This window comes from Oncorhynchus kisutch, linkage group LG14 (assembly GCF_002021735.2).
Source record: "Oncorhynchus kisutch isolate 150728-3 linkage group LG14, Okis_V2, whole genome shotgun sequence".
NCBI classification, from domain to species: domain Eukaryota; kingdom Metazoa; phylum Chordata; class Actinopteri; order Salmoniformes; family Salmonidae; genus Oncorhynchus; species Oncorhynchus kisutch.
In genome coordinates this window covers 55320493-55340800 of record NC_034187.2, presented here as the reverse complement: position 1 = coordinate 55340800, position 20308 = coordinate 55320493, and the positions used below count along the sequence as shown (strand labels likewise).

General features: G+C 43.7%; 1 protein-coding gene across 2 annotated transcripts in view; it reads left to right on the top strand.

Annotated features, from left to right (window-relative positions):
- LOC109904451 (glutamate receptor ionotropic, kainate 5) overlaps positions 1-20308 on the top strand; it is a 74568-nt gene that overhangs the window by 43621 nt on the left and 10639 nt on the right. For both annotated transcript variants that reach the window (XM_031789407.1, XM_031789406.1), the window contains exons 6-16: positions 2058-2155; positions 3543-3708; positions 5240-5418; positions 8794-8847; positions 9627-9788; positions 12764-12916; positions 14530-14634; positions 14848-14955; positions 15645-15848; positions 17952-18065; positions 19923-20032. In XM_031789407.1, the coding sequence (XP_031645267.1) occupies positions 2058-2155; positions 3543-3708; positions 5240-5418; positions 8794-8847; positions 9627-9788; positions 12764-12916; positions 14530-14634; positions 14848-14955; positions 15645-15848; positions 17952-18065; positions 19923-20032 (1453 nt within the window). The remainder of the gene's footprint in view (positions 1-2057; positions 2156-3542; positions 3709-5239; positions 5419-8793; positions 8848-9626; positions 9789-12763; positions 12917-14529; positions 14635-14847; positions 14956-15644; positions 15849-17951; positions 18066-19922; positions 20033-20308) is intronic.

The window sequence follows — 20308 nt, the reverse complement described above, 5'->3', positions numbered from 1 at the left end:
ATAGAAGTTGAATAGACTTCTGTGCCCAATGGGATATTCCTGGATAGACACTCATACAAATTTGATGGACTGGGTTTGAAACCTAGGTCTTCTGAGTGACACAAGACTGTGTCAGCCCTCTGAGCTAAAGACTAGGCATTATCTCAGAGGAACTAACACACTCATCAAACGGGTTACACCCACATACACCTACACAGTGCAGTGCACCACTGACAGAAGTTATTGTCTCGGAAAAGGACGACTCCATCGAGCTAAGAGTGTATGCGAGATCATTATTATTGTCTACACACACACACACGCATACACACACACACACACACACACACACGCATACACACACACACACACACACACACATACACGCATACACACACACACACGCATACACACACACACACACACACACACACACGCATACACACACACACACACACACACAAGCATACACACATACACACACACACACACACGCATACACACACCCACGCATACACCCACCCACGCATACACGCATACACACACACGCAATCACACACACACACGCATACACACACACGCATACACACACACACGCATACACGCATACACATACACGCATACACACGCATACACACACACACACCGCATACACACACACACACGCATACACACACACGCATACACGCATACACACACACACACACATATACACACATACACACACACACACGCATACACACACGCACATACGCATACACACACACACGCACACGCATATACACACACGCACACACGCATACACACACACTCGCATACACACACACATACACACACACATACACACACATACACACACACACACGCAAAAGTTGAGTAGACTTCTGTGCCCAATGGGATATTCCTGGATAGACACGCATACACGCATACACATGCACGCATACACACGCATACACACACACACACACACGCATACACACACACGCATACACGCATACACACACACACACACATATACACACACACACACATACACACACACACACACGCATACACACACGCACATACGCATACACACACACACACACACACACACGCATATACACACACACACGCATACACACACACACACGCATAGACACACACACACATACGCATACACACACCTACGCATACACACACATACGCATACACACACATGCATACACGCATACACACACACACGCGCATACACACACACACACGCATACATACACACACACACACATACACACACCCACGCATACACACACACGCATACACACGCACACACGCATACACGCACACACACACGAGCATACACACACGCATACACGCATACACACACATACACGCATACACACACATACACGCATACACACACACGCGCATACACACACACGCATACACACACACGCACACACGCATACACACACACGCATACACACATGCACGCATACACACACACACGCACACACACACATACACACACGCATACACACACGCATACACACACACGCATACACACACACGCATACACACACACACACACACACATACACGCATACACACATACGCACACACGCACACACGCATACACACACACACACGCGCGCACACACGCATACACACACACATACACACATGTATCTGTCTCGGATCTAGAAGAGCCGCTCAGGTTTTTCTGGACAGAATTAGAACACTAATCTCCACTAGACAGAGCGTGGACTCAGATTGCCGTTATGGCTTCAATTAATCAAAAGTGTCTGGCATTGACTCTTAATTTGATATATCATCCAAGAACAGGACACAGACAGAACTGGACCTCATCCAAGATGTTGACTCTTCCATCTTGCTGTAAAATTCTCCCTCTTTACTAATTCCCCCATCGCTCTCTCCCTCCTTCCTGTCTGTCTCTCTCTCTTGTCTACCCTTTTCTTTCTCTCACCATATATATCCCACACCATCTCGCTCTCTCTTTCTCTCGCTCCTTCTCTCTCTTTCTCTCGCTCCTTCTCTCTCTTTCTCTCTCTCTCTCTCTCTCTCTCTGTCTCTCTCTCCAGTGTGTCAGATATTGCCAAAGGGAGTGGTCTCTGTGATTGGCCCCGCATCCAGTCCCGCTTCAGGCTCAACTGTCAGTCACATCTGTGGGGAGAAGGAGGTGAGCTAGCTATGACCTCTAAACCACCTTCACACTGCTACTCATACTGTATCCCCATACTCCCATAAACCACTACTCCACTACTTGTCTGCTTACTGGATGATTACCGATCATAGAAAGGCCTGGATAGGTTTCGGCCATTTAGTTTATAACAATCTTGCTGAGGTCACCAATATGAAAATGCATATATTCTGAGTCCTTTCTGGTCAGAGGATGTGAGGGAGAGGAGACGTGGAAACAGTTCATGTTGGAACACAGCCATCGTCGCTCGAGGAAATGTCCTCTCTGATCTCTCTCCCTCTGTCATAGTTCAGTGAACTCTGTAATGAGTTAACTGTGGTTCACTCAGTTTGAACCTGCATGGTCACACTTCGGTCATGCAGAGAATTGACCTGGCTAATACTCCTTCTTTCACTAGCTCCGATAATGAATCACAATCGTATTCCATGTTTAGATTACAATCTCTATACATCTCTTCGTCGTCTGAATCTGCAACAGGACTGATTATAATAATATAATACGGATGCTGTCAATCATCCGCCAATGGAAATCTCTGTAGGCATTTTCACATTAGACTTTATTCCAGTATGGGGTGAGCAGTATTTCATCCCAGGGGTGAAACATTTCAGACCTAGCCCTTAGCCAGGTTGAGTCAAACAGGGTTTCAAATCTCACCCTAGGGAGAAAATGCAAACGTGAAAAAACTTCAACTGTTTGCCTTGGAGTATAAACCAGTATAAAAACACATTTTGTTTGGTTGCTCTTCAATTGGGTTGAATATGTAACCATGGTGGACAGAGCATGATAATACTGTCCCGGGTAAAAGCTTGAATGCTTCAAGGCTCAATGTAGCTGTTTTTATTTTAATATCAAATCATTTTTGGGTAACAATTAACTACCTTACTGTAATAGTTTTCCATTAAAATAGTCCAAAAGAACCAAAAATAGCTTTTTTAGCAAAAAAACATTTTCTCGAGCAAGAATTTTGCTAGGGCTGTCCGAGAGTGGTCTGGATGGGGAGGGGAAGGGTTATGTAATCTGAAAAGAAGCTGTTATTGCCAGAGGTTTGAAACTCTATCAGGAACTATCAGGAAATAACACAGATCAAATGTTTTCACACTTTTACGGTGTTAGTTTCATCAGCTGGTGTACAAAATGATACAAAACACAGGGAAAACATCATTTTGACTGTACTGGGCCTTTATTATCCCACCCGGCCCATCATCCCCCTTCCTTTACTCTTTTGCTGATTATAATATATTACGTATGATAATAATAACCCATCCTCTATAACACACTCACATAAAAAATAATGAACACTTCCCATGACCAATTCATAATGCCTAAAAGAGCATTTATAACGCCTTATGTTGCCTGCTGTCTCAAGATCCCTCATGTGAAGATAGGCCCGGAGGAGACGCCCAAACTCCCATACCTCCGCTTCGCCTCGGTCAGCCTCTACCCCAGCAACGAGGACCTGAGCCTGGCTATAGGGGCCATCCTCCGCTCCTTCAGCTACCCCACCGCCAGCCTCATCTGCGCCAAGGCAGAGTGTGAGTGTACACCTAAGGGTGTCCTGATGCTACATTCATGCTCCTATACTTCCCAACAGGTATATTTCTGTACTACAATTCTTCCCTATGTACGCTCTTAGAAAAAAAGGTGCTATCCAGAACCTAAAAGGGTTATTCGGCTGTCCCCATAGGAGAACCCTTTTTGGTTCCAAGTAAAACCCTTTCCACAGAGGATTCTACCTGGAACCAAAAAAGGTTATCCTATGGGAACAGCCGAAAGAACCCTTTTGGAACCCTTTATTCGAAGAGTGTACAGTCTCATTTATGCCAAGGCAGAGCGTGGGCGTTGAGCTGGACTGTATTCATGTCCTCCTGTATTTCCTTTACCTCCGTATTGTCATACACAAACTCTCCACGGTTATAGTTTGATCTACGCAAAGCGTTGTGAGCGTGAGTGCAGGGTTTTCTTCACAAGGTGTCTGCTCACGTAATCCTTCATTTAGCCAAGAAGGTTATAGCAGTACATAGCTACCCGTTTATGTACTGTGTATATGTTTTGACGCTTCTAGGCTTGTGAACGTACAGCCGATGCCCCTGAATCTTCAGCAGAGCAGCAGATTGTATCCTAGGGTCCCCCTGCACACAGAGTGCAGCCGCCCGGCCGGTCCACGCTGTGGATTAGCCCAGTTCCCCTCCAGATTGGATTATGCCTTCCACTTATGAGCTGCCTCTCCACTTGACTGCTCAGGTCTGGGGCCAAGGTCAGGTGTGATCATGCACCGAATGCATCTTTTTACAGGCCGCGCTGCCCTCCCTCTTTATCGATCCCACTGTTTTCCACTTGGTTGGACTGGTATGCGGTCTGTGTAATGTGCCCTCGCAAAATATATATATATTTTCTTCTTCTCTCTTCTGTTTAAAATTGCTTTTACAGTCAGCTACATTGCCGATGTATTGGTTTCCCTGTTCACGGCTCAGTTAAATTACAGCCACCCTATGGAGAGTTTATTGTTTCAATTATCAAGGTCATGCATGTGATTTTACTAGTCCTGGATACGTTCACTCAGTGGTCACTGAATGTTATAAAAACAGGCAGGAAGTAAAGGTGTACTTGTCATTCATTTTAAGAAAAACATGAAACAATTGAAAATATTGAAAAACCCTCCTTTGTTACACACCTCACCAAAATATCAGATTAAACATAGTGGTTTAGAGAGAATGTGAACGTTACCAGCATCCTCTAGACATTTAGTTACCATCTGATTACCTGTTAAATGATGGTATATTTACCAAAGTAGTTTTAGAGTTACTACGCAGTATATTATAAAGGGGGAGGGGGACAGAGAAATAGAGCAAAATATAAGTCATCAAAATGGTAGCAGTAATCAAAATGGTAGCAGTAATCAAAATGGTTGCAGTAATCAAAATGGTAGCAGTAATCAAAATTAGTTTTGAAACAACAACACAGTGCTGTAGTTCTCTGAAATGTTTGGTTGAGGTATCACAACATTTGCGGTTCATCAACACATTCCCAGTCTCTAACTTTGATGCCCCCGCCTCCACCCTTTAGGCCTGCTGCGATTGGAGGAGCTGGTGCGGCGCTTCCTGATCTCCCGGGAAACGTTGTCCGTCAGGATGCTGGACGAAAGCCTGGATCCCACCCCCTTGCTGAAGGAGATCAGAGACGACAAAGTGGCCACTATCATCATCGACGCCAATGCCTCCATCTCCTACCTCATCCTCCAGAAGGTCAGGACACTCACTGGGCTACAGTTACAAAGACAACTGACAACAGTGTGGTCATCTATAGCTCAGGTGGTAGAGCAAGGCATAGTGGGTTTGATTCTCAGGGCTGCCCGTACGTAAAATGTATGCAGGCGTGACTAAGTTGCTTTGGATAAAAGGCCTGCTAAATGGCATGTATTATTATTATATATTATTGTTTAAAGTCCTTCAAAGAAAAACACTTTATTTGAACACTTCCTCGATCTAGGAAGTCATAACACATGTATAACTCATATATCCACTTATATCCACATATGTTCTATATATATATATATATATGAGTTATACATGTTTTAAATATATATATATATATATACATATATATATATATATATATATATATATATATATATATATATATATATATATATACATACACATATATACACTGCTCAAAAAAATAAAGGGAACACTAAAATAACACATCCTAGATCTGAATGAATTAAATATTCTTATTAAATATTTTTTTCTTTATATAGTTGAATGTGCTGACAACAAAATCACACAAATGATCAAAGGAAATCAAATGTATCAACCCATGGAGGTCTGGATTTGGAGTCACACTCAAAGTTAAAGTGGAAAACCATACTACAGGCTGATCCAACTTTGATGTAATGTCCTTAAAACAAGTCAAAATGAGGCTCAGTAGTGTGTGTGGCCTCCACGTGCCTGTATGACCTCCCTACAACGCCTGGGCATGCTCCTGATGAGGTGGCGGATGGTCTCCTGAGGGATCTCCTCCCAGACTTGGACTAAAGCATCTGCCATCTCCTGGACAGTCTGTGGTGCAACGTGGCGTTGGTGGATGGAGCGAGACATGATGTCCCAGATGTGATCAATTGGATTCAGGTCTGGGGAACGGGTGGGCCAGTCCATAGCATCAATGCCTTCCTCTTGCAGGAACTGCTGACACACTCCAGCCACATGAGGTCTAGCATTGTCTTGCATTAGGAGGAACCCAGGGCCAACCGCACCAACATATGGTCTCACAAGGGGTCTGAGGATCTCATCTCGGTACCTAATGGCAGTCAGGCTACCTCTGGCAAGCACATGGAGGGCTGTGTCCCCCCCCAAAGAAATGCCACACCACACCATGACTGACCCATCGCCAAACCGGCCATGCTGTAGGATGTTGCAGGCAGCAGAACGTTCTCCACGGCGTCTCCAGACTCTGTCACGTCTGTCACGTACCCAGTGTGAACCTGCTTTCATCTGTGTAGAGCACAGGGCGCCAGTGGCGAATTTGCCAATCTTGGTGTTCTCTGGCAAATGCCAAATGTCCTGCACGGTGTTGGGCTGTAAGCACAACCCCCACCTGTGGACGTTGGGCCCTCATACCACCCTCATGGAGTCTGTTTCTGACCGTTTCAGCAGACACATGCACATTTGTGGCCTGCTGGAGGTAATTTTGCAGGGCTCTGGCAGTGCTCCTCCTGCTCCTCCTTGCACAAAGGCGGAGGTAGCGGTCCTGCTGCTGGGTTGTTGCCCTCCTACGGCCTCCTCCACGTCTCCTGATGTACTGGCCTGTCTCCTGGTAGCGCCTCCATGCTCTGGACACTACGCTGACAGACACAGCAAACCTTCTTGCCACAGCTCGCATTGATGTGCCATCCTGGATGAGCTGCACTACCTGAGCCACTTGTGTGGGTTGTAGACTCCGACTCATAGTACCACTAGAGTGAAAGCACCGCCAGAATTCAAAAGTGACCAAAACATCAGCTAGGAAGCATAGGAACTGAGAAGTGGTCTGTGGTCACCACCTGCAGAACCACTCCTTTATTGGGGGTGTCTTGCTAATTGCCTATAATTTCCACCTGTTGTCTATTCCATTTGCACAACAGCATGTGAAATTTATTCTCACTCAGTGTTGCTTCCTAAGTGGACAGTTTGATTTCATAGAAGTGTGATTGACTTGGAGTTACATTGTGTTGTTTAAGTGTTCCCTTTATTTTTTTTGAGCAGTGTATATAAAACACATGTATAACTCATATATATATATATTTAAAACACATGTATAACTCATAAATATATATACATAAATATATATGTATATATAAAACACATGTATAACTCATATATATATATATATATATATATATATATATATATATATATATATACATACATACATATATATGTATATATAAAACACATGTATAACTCATATATATATATATTTAAAACACATGTATAACTCATAAATATATATACATAAATATATATGTATATATAAAACACATGTATAACTCATATATAACACATTTGTAAGCTGTACATAAACATTCCATAAATGGAATCGTGATGTTACTTAGACATAATGAATATATCTACTTATGAATCTGCGTGAATTATTAATGTGCTATGAAATCTTTATGTAGGTTTGCCTTGCCCAGCTCAACGTCATTCTCTGCAGTATAACACATAGTACCATTTATTCTACGCTGTATTGCAGCCAGAAGGCGCATTATGTATGCATGCTTTTAAATGATGTATTATTCTGTTCTGTATTCTACTGGTGGCACAACTACTGTAAGCTATGCAAATGCCACAAGTAGTCTTTATGTAAGCTATGTCAATTCTACAAGTTGTCTTCATGTAAGCTATGTAAATGCTACAAGTAGTCTTTATGTAAGCTATGTCAATTCTACAAGTAGTCTTCATGTAAGCTATGTAAATGCTACAAGTAGTCTTCATGTAAGCTATGTAAATGCTACAAGTAGTCTTCATGTAAGCTATGTAAATGCTACAAGTAGTCTTCATGTAAGCTATGTAAATGCTACAAGTAGTCTTCATGTAAGCTATGTAAATGCTACAAGTAGTCTTCATGTAAGCTATGTAAATGCTACAAGTAGTCTTCATGTAAGCTATGTAAATGCTACAAGTAGTCTTCATGTAAGCTATGTAAATGCTACAAGTAGTCTTCATGTAAGCTATGTAAATGCTACAAGTAGTCTTCATGTAAGCTATGTAAATGCTACAAGTAGTCTTCATGTAAGCTATGTAAATGCTACAAGTAGTCTTCATGTAAGCTATGTAAATGCTGCAAGTAGTCTTCATGTAAGCTATGTAAATGCTACAAGTAGTCTTCATGTAAGCTATGTAAATGCTACAAGTAGTCTTCATGTAAGCTATGTAAATGCACGTCAAAATAGCAGATGCTTAACGTTATGTCTCAATAGCAGAGAAGTCACAGTTCTACATGTTATACACCGACTGATGTGTATAAAGCGAACCAACTTGTTATCTGAATGCCATATGATCAAGTTATTGCATCACCCACAATGCAGTACAGTTCAGCACTGTAACCAATGACCCCCTCTCTCCTTTTCCACCCCTCAGGCATCGGAGCTGGGGATGACGTCAGCATTTTACAAGTACATACTCACCACCATGGTAAGAGCATACCAATCAAAATTCTCCTCCCATCCCTCTCCGTACCCTACCCACTACCCTTTCTGCTCGTGCCCTGGCCGCCCGGCCTATGGATGGCTATCGTGGCGGATCTCATCTGAAATGCATGATGGGAGTGCGCAGTTTGTCATCATTATTTCCCTGCCCGGCGCATGCCCTTGTGCGAGGTGACTTACATAGCTAATAATATTTCCGACATCATATCCCGTCCCGTCTACAGTGCAGGACATTTTTACCGTGGTACTTACAAGGGCGTGCGCCTCACACCCCTAAGGGCAAAACGGCAGTTCCCCGAAACTTTGGAGAGGGGCCAGAAATCTCTAAATCATCACCCTTTCATTTTCATACAGTGGCTGAATGGCACGCCACTCTACTGTCTAGAGCTGGCTCCCTGTCCTGCCTCTGTCACCACGGTCCTATATCGTACTGACACACTGTGGCCTTACATTAAACAGTATCACTCTGCTATTGTGAGATGCTGTGGTACACTGTTACCACTGCTGTCCAACTGCAATGATCTTTTTCAGAGCCTGCATTTAAAAAATATTTCAAATATTTACCCCTATTCTAACCCTATTTTCACACTGTTATCTCATACGGCACTGTCGAACAATCATTTCATATAATATATACATATAATATACATCAAATAATATACATCACATTAAATATAAACAAACTTTTTGTCCACCTGTGTGGTTTAGCTAGCTCTCTCTAGAGTGTACACTCCCAAGCCCCTCCCTCTCTCTTATGTCAATCAGGACTTTCCCCTGCTGCGATTGGACGACGTGGTGGATGACCAGTCCAACATCGTTGGTTTCTCCATGTTCAACAGCAGCCATCCCTTCTACCTGGAGTTCATCAGGAGTCTCAACCTGTCCTGGAGGGAGGGCTGTGAACTCAGCCCATACCCCGGCCCAGCGGTGAGAACAGGACACCCTGTATGTGTTTGTACTCATACACTGTTACTGTTGCTCATACTCAATCTTTCTCATACAGTGGGGCAAACAAGTATTTAGACAGCCACCAATTGTGCAAGTTCTCCCACTTAAAAAGATGAGAGAGGCCTGTAATTTTCCTCATAGGTAAACTTCAACTATGACAGACAAAATGAGAAGAAATCACATTGTAGGATTTTTTATGAATTTATTTGCAAATTATGGTGGAAATAAGTATTTGGTCACCTACAAACAAGCAAGATTTCTGGCTCTCACAGACCTGTAACTTCGTATTTAAGAGGCTCCTCTGTCCTCCACTCGTTACCTGTATTAATGGCACCTGTTTGAACTTATTATCAGTATAAAAGACACCTGTCCACAACCTCAAACAGTCACACTCCAAACTCCACTATGGCCAAGACCAAAGAGCTGTCAAAGGACACCAGAAACAAAATTCTAGACCTGCACCAGGCTGGGAAGACTGAATCTGCAATTGGTAAGTAGCTTGGTTTGAATAAATCAACTGTGGGAGCAATTATTAGGAAATGGAAGACATACAATACCACTGATAATCTCTCTCGATCTGGGGCTCCACGCAAGATCTCACCCCGTGGGGTCAAAATGATCACAAGAACAGTGAGCAAAAATCCCAGAACCACATGGGGGGACCTAGTGAATGACCTGCAGAGAGCTGGGACCAAAGTAACAAAGCCTACCATCAGGAACACACTACGCCGCCAGGGACTCAACTCCTGCAGTGCCAGACGTGTCCCCCTGCTTAAGCCAGTACATGTCCAGGCCCATCTGAAGTTTGCTAGAGAGCATTTGGATGATCCAGAAGAAGATTGGGAGAATGTCATATGGTCAGATGAAACCAAAATATAAATTGTTTGTAAAATCTCAACTCATCGTGTTTGGAGGACAAGGAATGCTGAGTTGCATCCAAAGAACACCATACCTACTGTGAAGCATGGGGGTGGAAACATCATGCTTTGGGGCTGTTTTTCTGCAAAGGGACCAGGACGACTGATCCGTGTAAAGGAAAGAATGAATGGGGCCATGTATCGTGAGATTTTGAGTGAAAACCTTCCATCAGCAAGGGCATTGAAGATGAAACGTGGCTGGGTCTTTCAGCATGACAATGATCCCAAACACACCGCCCGGGCAACGAAGGAGTGGCTTCGTAAGAAGCATTTCAAGGTCCTTGAGTGGCCTAGCCAGTCTCCAGATCTCAACCCCATAGAAAATCTTTGGAGGGAGTTGAAAGTCATTGTTGCCCAGCAACAGCCCCAAAACATCTCTGCTCTAGAGGAGATCTACATGGAGGAATGGGCCAAAATACCAGCAACAGTGTGTGAAAACCTTGTGAAGACTTACAGAAAACTGTCATTGCCAACAAAGGGTATATAACAAAGTATTGAGATAAACTTTTGTTATTGACCAAATACTTATTTTCCATCATAATTTGCAAATAAATTCATTATATTCATTATATTATATTCCGATATTTATTATAACAAAAGGGGTGGTCAAAAGGCAGGTTGGGGACAGGCGAGAGTTCATAAACCAGGTCAGAGTCCAAACAGTACCAGGCGATAGGCAGGCTCGAGGTCAGGACAGACAGGGGTACAGTAACCAGGTCAGAGTCCAAACGGTACAAGATGATAGGCAGGCTCGAGTAGAGTAGTCAGGCAGGCGGTTTCAGAGTCAGGACAGGCAATGGTCAAAACCACGAGGGCGAGAAAAGAGAGACTGGGAAAAGAAGGAGCTGAGACACAAAAACTCTGGTTGACTTGACAAACAAGACGAACTGGCACAGGGAGACAGGAAACACAGGGATAATTACACCGGGGATAATAAGCGACACCTGGAGGGGGTGGAGACAAGCACAAGTACAGGTGAAACAGATCAGGGCGTGACACATATACTGCTACAGTAACTTACTCAGATCATGTCAGCCAAGTATTTCCCTTGTGTACTCACTACTGCTAAATTACCCTCCAGGTGTTACCCGTACATATTTTGACTACTACCCGTATACTCTCGATACTAACTTACACTGCTCTAGCATCATATATTTCATACTATAACAGTATAATGACATCCAATTTCACATTCCCTCATACATGCTCACTCATACACTTACTCGTACGTGCAATGCCACACATTTACTCGTACATTTCTAGGTCAGACACAGCAGAGGAGGCTGGTGGTAATGGCTGGAACGGGATAAACGGAACGGTATCAAACGTATGGAAACCATGTCTTACTCCGTTCCATTAATGCCAATCCAGCCATTACAATGAGCCTGTTCTCCTATAGCTTCTCCCACCGGCCTCATACACAGACTTTATCACTATTCCTTTTGACACAATCAAACTGACAGTCGAGGTACACAGATTGCCATGCTGTCACTCACAATCTGTGTGATTCACACTCTGTCCGGTTGACTGATGCCTGACCAGATGTCATTAATGTTCAAGGGTTAGTTTGGGATTTTGGCATTGAGGCCCTTTATCTTCTTCCCCAGCGTTAGACGGAAGTTGCTAACTAGCGCTAGCACAATTGCTAATCAACATGCTTCCAGTCATTGTGCTTACGCTAGCTAGCATTGGTTCACAAAACTACCCCTACAAGCCTTCATACTGGACACAGAGACCTAAAAATGGTGTCCACAAGTTCGACGAACTCTAGGGAAGTAGATAAAGGGCCTCATTGCCAAAATCCCAACGTTTCCCTTTAAGGTTTGATTGAATCGCTTTGGCACAGACCACAGTGCCACCTTGTTGACTGAGAAATGTTACATCTATCTCAATGTTTCTGTCTTTCTTTCTCCATCTCTCTCTCTATCCTTATGCCTGCCTCCCTTATCTTTCTCTCTCTTTCTCTCTCTACCATTGTGCCTCTCTCCATCTCTCTCCCTCCGTCTCTATGTCTTTCTTACTCTCTCTCTCCCACAGCTGTCGTCGGCTCTCATGTTTGATGCGGTGCATGTGGTGGTGGGGGCAGTACGTGAGCTCAACCGGAGTCAGGAGATTGGAGTGAAGCCACTCAGCTGCACCACTCCTCAAATCTGGCAGCACGGCACCAGCCTGATGAACTACCTGCGCATGGTACCCACACCTGCTCTCTCTTTACTCAATACTGTCCCGATGCTGTCCCGATGCTGTCTCAATACTGTCCCGATGCTGTCCCGATGCTGTCTCAATACTGTCCCGATGCTGTCCCGATGCTGTCTCAATACTGTCCCGATGCTGTCCCGATGCTGTCCCAATGCTGTCTCAATACTGTCCCGATGCTGTGCCAACACTGTCCCAATGCTGTCCCAACTATCCCATTGTAATGTTGTTGTAAGTTTTGTTGACTACAGAAACCTTTAGTTCACCAGTGTGGTTTCTCTTTACTGCATGTTGTCCAAACTAGCCAATTGTGCCACCTGCATATAAGCCAACTCATTGTTGTCTTGCCCAGGCAACAATGTAACATCATCCCAATAGGTCCAGTGCTTAGTGGAAATATGCAACATACCATGGTACATCCACCTGTTACTGTAACAGGTACATCCACCTGTTACTGAACATTGTCCCAACTCGAGTGGCTAGGCTATTTATGCATTTGTCCCCGTAGCCAACTCGTTCTCCTGCCAAGGCAACAATGTGATGTTGTTGATTACAGACCAGTCCGGTTCTAATAGATTCCATGCTTAGCCAAAACATGGCTACCTTTGGTCATGAACTTACAGAAGTAACAAGGGCTGCTGGGCAAATCCATATCAAATCAGTACATTTGCGGGATGAATGGCATTTCAGCTCATAAAATAAAAGTGATATAACTTTTCAATTCATGAAGTGACTCCTGAATTATTGAGCAATTGACTGAGTTGGTTGTGGAATTGACCCCAACTCTACCAGTAGGCTAACTAGTGAATAGCACAGCTCCACTTAGCAAAACGTTAGTGCTTGAAGCACCATCTTATAACCTTCCTGTCGCCTTTGGAGCATTCGTATGTTGTCACGTATACTACTGCTCTTGTTTTGTGGTGTTGATGGTATTCTTCCTATCTTCATTGTAGTGCTCTGCTGGGCAGCACATTTTCTCTCCATCCTCACTTCCTCCTTCATTCCTCCTCCTATCGGAGTCTGCCATTTCTTATCTTCCACCATCTGTTTCTCCACTCATCTCTCTTCAGTCTCAGACAATGTCTTCTCGCTCTCCGTGCATCATTCCATCATTCGTACACTCTCTTTGGCAGTGGTTCCTCTCCTCTCCCCCCTCTTTCCCCCACTCTGTTGTTCCTCGTTTGGGCATCTCTCGTTCTACCTCTCTTTCAGGGTATAATTCATCCTGAGTCTCTCTCTCTCTCTCCACGCTGCACCCTCTGTCTCTCTGCTTGCCTTTTGTTTTAACCATACATCACTCTGTCTCTCTCGCCACTTTCAGCCATCTAATATACCGCCGCCAAGCCTAGCTATCGCCTGGTCTGTTTGTCTGGGCTGAATCTCTCCCTCTCTCTTTCTCTCTGTTTCTCTGTCCCTCCCCTCTCTTTCTGTCCAACATTATTTTTCTCTCTATTTGCCACTCTCTCTCTCTGGCTCCTTGAAAGAATACATGTTGTTTTTCACTCTCTTGCTTCCCCTCTCTCTCTCTCTCTTTCCCTCACTCCCTCTCTGTCTCTCTCTCCGTGTCTCTCCCTCACTCACTCCCTCTCTCTTTCTCTCTCTCTCAGGTGGAGTATGATGGGTTGACCGGCAGGGTGGAGTTCAACAGCAAAGGCCAGAGGACAAACTATACCCTGAGGATCCTGGAGAAGCACCATGGGGGTCATAAAGAGGTCAGGGGGTCAAGGGGTAATGGGTTCAAATGTGACTGGGTCACGGTTGACTGGCTGTATTTATGAGTTGATTTGACAAGCACTGGAGTTAGACGCACTATAAGTATTGACTAATGCATAGACATTGATCACGGGTTGACCCTTATTGTCTATCTCTTTCTCTTCGTCCCCCTCTCCCAATCCTTTTCTTTCCTTCGTCATCCGCGTGTATAGATCGGAATCTGGTACTCTAACAACACGTTGGCGATGAACTCGACGTCTCTGGACATCAACATGTCGGAGACGTTGGCTAACAAGACGCTCATCGTCACCACCATATTGGTAAAGACATTGTGATTTCGCACATTTGCATTGGTAGAATGTGAAACTGTTGGTTTTCTGTTGGCCATTTTGGGTTCAAACAAGATGGAGTTTAATTTACCAAGAACAAAAAAAAAAGTCAGTCAGGAGTACACTAATCATTTTATTGTACTGTAACTTGTAATATCACTTCTTTACACCTGATCAAGTAAGTGCTAAGTAGATGTTAATGTCATTCGTGTCTAATAGGTCGCTTATTGCCGCTTAGTGACAAATCATTTTGCCAGTGACCTATATGTGAGAAATTACAATATATGTAAATGAGGGTATGTGCACGCATTCCAAGTGAAGATTCAGCCCTTACTAAATGCTTCAGGACACTGTTCCTTCTTTGAATTATGATGAAGAGATATTCAGCAGCTGTTGGTAGGACGTTTACTTCAAAAAATCTACATTACATATAGATTTACATTTTAGTCACTTAGCAGACATTCTTATTCCAGAACGACTTACAGTTAGTGCATTCATCTGAGGATTGCTAGGTGAGACAACCACATCTCACAGTCATAGCAATCAAATGTTTTCCTTAATAAGTGGCTATCAACCAAGTCAGTGCTAGTAACAAAAGACAAGAACGAGTGTATAGATATATATCTCTTTTTTAATCAACACGTTTCGGGTAAATGCCGTTTGATTTCCTGCTGTTGCAGGAGAACCCGTATGTGATGCATAAGTCCAACTACCAGGAGCTGCAGGGAAACGACCGGTACCAGGGCTTCTGTGTGGACATGCTAAGAGAGCTGTCAGACATGTTGAAGTTCTCCTTCAGGATCAAGCTGGTGGATGACGGTCTGTACGGAGCGCCTGAACCAAATGGTTCCTGGACAGGCATGGTGGGAGAGCTCATCAATAGGGTAAGCGCACATACTCTCACACACAAGCACACACGCGCACATACACACTCTCACACACACACACAGTCTCACACACACATGCACACACACACACACACACACTCTCACACACACACGCACTCTCTCTCACACACATACACACACGCACACACACACACACACACACACAAACACCATCTAGACGACTGGCTGTAATGGTGGGTCAATAGGGTGGGTCTTCAATCAGTCAAAGTCAGCCTTAAATATTCGCCATGGTAACTAACAACAAGCCTTCATAAAATCCTTAGTCTTGGAGAGCTATAGGGATGTCTGGCTTTGCCCCAGCTCTGCACTACAATACCTGATACAATTCATCTAAGTTGTGATGATTAGTTGATTGATTTAATCAGGTGTTAGTGCTGGGGTGGAACAAAAACCTGCTAAGCTCTCTAGTACCATGGTTGGTGACCACTGATCAAAGTCTGCTAATCGTCGTGCTGTTAGTAGTATAGAACTGGTGGCTTTTAGACCAGTCAGAGCTAGTGTTTCAAAATTCAGTTAACTTTCCCCCAAATTCCCTTTTTCCAAAAATCCGTTTAGAGGATTCACAGATTTCTTGCTTATTAATTGCAGGAATCTTCCAACCAGGATTTCTGGAAAACTGGGGAAATTGGGGAAAGTAACCAGAAATGTGCATCCCTTGTCACAGCTTTTACAACATACTGTTTGTGTGTGTTTGTTTACATTGAGCCAACTCAAGTCTATGAATCTCAACTCTCCCGTAAATATTCCCTTGTGATAGCAGCTGACGCAGCAAAATGTATTGGAATCCGCAAGGCACTCAAAGCTCTTTCCACTGCTCTTGCTGTAACAACAACAACAACAACAGCGTCTACTGTTTCTATTTTTTTTGTGGCTGTGAAGGATATTTTGGCCCCAACGCCACAATTTTACCACACTTGCTGTTGCCATAACATCGTTTTGAGCTAATGTTGCCACCACTCAAAACGACAACTGCAATTACTGATGCTATCTGTGTGGCCCGTTATTTTACCACACTTGCTGTTGCCATAACATCGTTTTGAGCTAATGTTGCCACCACTCAAAACGACAACTGCAATTACTGATGCTATCTGTGTGGCCCTATCTCGACTCCCGATAGTGTCTAATAACGTTGTTACTGATAATGGTAATGATAATGATGATGACGTCTGTAATGACCTTACCTTCCCCTTGTGTGAGTGGGGCTGGTGGGGTAGTGGAGCCATGCGTGACCCAACCAACTCGTTTAGAGGCTAATCAAAATCTCTCGGTTGCACACGTGGATGAACATGTGTACACACGCGCACACACACACCACACATGCACTCATGTGGAGTGAACACACTCTGGTGGCACACACAGAGAGACACACACTAATGGAGCCCTCACACACACACACACACACGAAAACACACACACACACAAGGCTATGTAAATTCCATGAAAACACACACACTCTCACTTAATTTTTAAATAATCATCGTCATGCAATAACCACACACACAAACTAACATTCCCTAAACACTTCATTGAATAACACACTTACCCACCCCCCTCTCTCCCGCCCTTCTCTCCTGCTACTGCCTGATGAAAGTGGGTGAAACTCGTTAATGAGTATGTCCTCATTAATCAATGAATATGTAATTAAGGAACAGAGAGGTGTCTGGGGTCTTGTTTTTGTTGGATCAGCCATGCAGTCTATGATGACTATGCCTTCTATGGTGTTTCCCGCCCCTCTCCTTCCTCTCTACCTCGCTCTTGAAGAATCTTCCCCTCCTCCTCTTACACTACAGTCTACACTCACCCCTGCAGGGCTCCTATATGTCAAGACTGCTTTTAAGTTCTCCTCGATAACCCCAATTGACCCCTTTTTTTGATCTGTATCTCTCCATCTCTCTGCTCTCACTTCCTCTTTCTTCGACTCCCCTCTGTCTTCTATCTATCACCCTCTATATTTTTCTCTCTCTCCCCCCTTCTCTCACTTCCTCTCTCTCCCCCTTCTCACTCTTTCTTTCTCTCTCTATCCCATCTCTCTCTCGCGCTCTCTACCCCCCTATCCATCTCCATCCCTCTCTCCTACAGAAAGCAGACATGGCGGTAGCTGGGTTCACCATCACCTCAGAGAGGGAGAAGGTCATAGATTTCTCCAAACCCTTCATGTCTCTGGGCATCAGCATCCTGTACAGAGTCCATTTGGTAAGATGACCACAGAGACAAATCCATTAAGTTATGATTTATCACTATGGGTAAGGCACTGCCATTGACTACAGATTATGTGTGCTGTACTATGTTGGTGCTTTTCCACTGTGGGAGTTGGTGCTCTTCCCATGTCCTAAGTGTCAGTTCTAGCTATGAAAATGCAATTTCCCCCGTTATAACATTTGGTCTGATTTGATAATACCAGAAGGTCTTGGAAAGCCTCAGGCTGGACCAGGGCTGCAGTGGAAAATGCACTGTTTTGTTCATTGTTCCCTGTATGGCTCAGTTGTTACTACCTCACGTCATCTGTTTATAGACCATTATAAAATGGCTTGGTTGTAAACTGTCTATCAGCTGTGGATGTATTTAGTAACATTGGCGAGTACAGTGCATACATAATTTATTATGAGGACACGTGATCATATACAAGTCAATGCAGTGAATAGGCATGTAATTCAAACAATAGCTTGATGATTATAAGCAGTTCATAAGCAGACCTTAAACTAAAGTGTCACCCAACCGTTTTCATCCAAAAAGCAATGATCATATATGGACAGCAAACAAGCCACATTTACTCCGTAGCAGGGTATCCTTATGAAATATGGGGCCGGGCATTTGACTGGCAACATTGTAATTTATTGGAAATTTGAGAAATGTACCTGCCCCATATGTATTGTGTGCGTAACCTAATTAGGGCGTCCACCCATGGTGCTCAGAATGACAGAAATCACATTTAGATGATGGTAATTCATATTTAACGGAACATGTAAGTCGAAGATGCAACGTGCGGTTCCTTCCTTCTTACCAAATTCTGATGGACACGGAAAATGTCCACATTTACTTTTCCTCAGCCAACAACACGAGTAACGAACAGCAAAATCATTAGCCTATGTAAATGTACTATCCCCCATACTAGAAAAGTTGATCTATTCTATTTGTCAGTTGGTCGAGAAAGAAATAGCCTATTCCATACAGACTTTGGGACGGTTGTGGGATGATACATCCCAAATTCATACAACCAAGTAGAAAAAAAAGGAAAAAGAAACGTTTAAAAAAGCAATGAGTCTGATGCAACAGATCAGAACTTTATTCACATTATAATCGCAGCAATGCGCACAAGGCAGTAGGCTACGTGCCCATGCTCGTTCCAAGATGTGTGTTGCGCTGATGATGCGAGCCTGCTTGTTGCATTTTAACAAGCAGCTCTCGCGTTGTCCTGACCGATTTTCAGCTCATTGGTTCTGTGTAGGTTTGCTATAAGCAAGCGTCTGATTAATACGATGCATAACGGATATACTGTACACATGAGCCAATTTCATTTCACAAAAGTATGCAAATGAACCTGTAGACCGATTAGCATGCCCAGTCAAATGCATTTCCATCGACTGGTATGTCCATCAATGAATAGACTAAAAAGGATCATTTTACGATGTTTAAAAAAAAACTTATAGGCTTTTTTATAGGCCAAAAGCCGGATATTACCAGCTAACGGAAACCCAGCTCTGTAGTCTAGTATATTCCATCTCCCAAGGGTTTACAGAGCATGCAGGAAAACCATTATCAATGTAATTACTCAAGCTGTCCTGAGTCGAATTCATTAGGCACCAAATGGAAGAAAACGGGCTGAAACAGTGAGAGACTACCTTCACTTGTCCAATAAGAAACACTTGTTGTCATCTTCTATTGCAAAACCTTTTGCTACATTGTGCAATTGTGGATATGGTCCTGTACTCACATTTCCCAGTCTGTAATGAAATCAATGCCAATACTTTGTCACCTTGTGTTTGAAATCTGAACTGCACCATCTGGTTTTGATCTCCGTTAACACCTTCTTTGTCTTCATCCTCCAATCAGGGACGGAAGCCAGGTTATTTCTCCTTCCTGGACCCGTTCTCTCCAGCCGTGTGGCTCTTCATGCTGCTGGCCTACCTGGCTGTCAGCTGTGTGCTCTTCCTAGCCGCCAGGTAACTGACTACGCCACCTACTGGGCTGGGGGACACCTCAACCTGCATACACTCTAGATAGAGTAGACTGGTGGCTATGCAGCACGAACAGATCAGGGACCAGGTCGCATCTTATATCTAATGTGGCTCTAAATCTCCTTTCCCTCATCTACTGATCTAATAGAGAGGTTATGAAATGCAATTTTGGGGATCCTTTTTCACTCATTTAGACATGATGCTATTATGTATAAATCCTTGTTAAAGACTAAATAGTCCAACTTTCTCTCTGTCCACCTC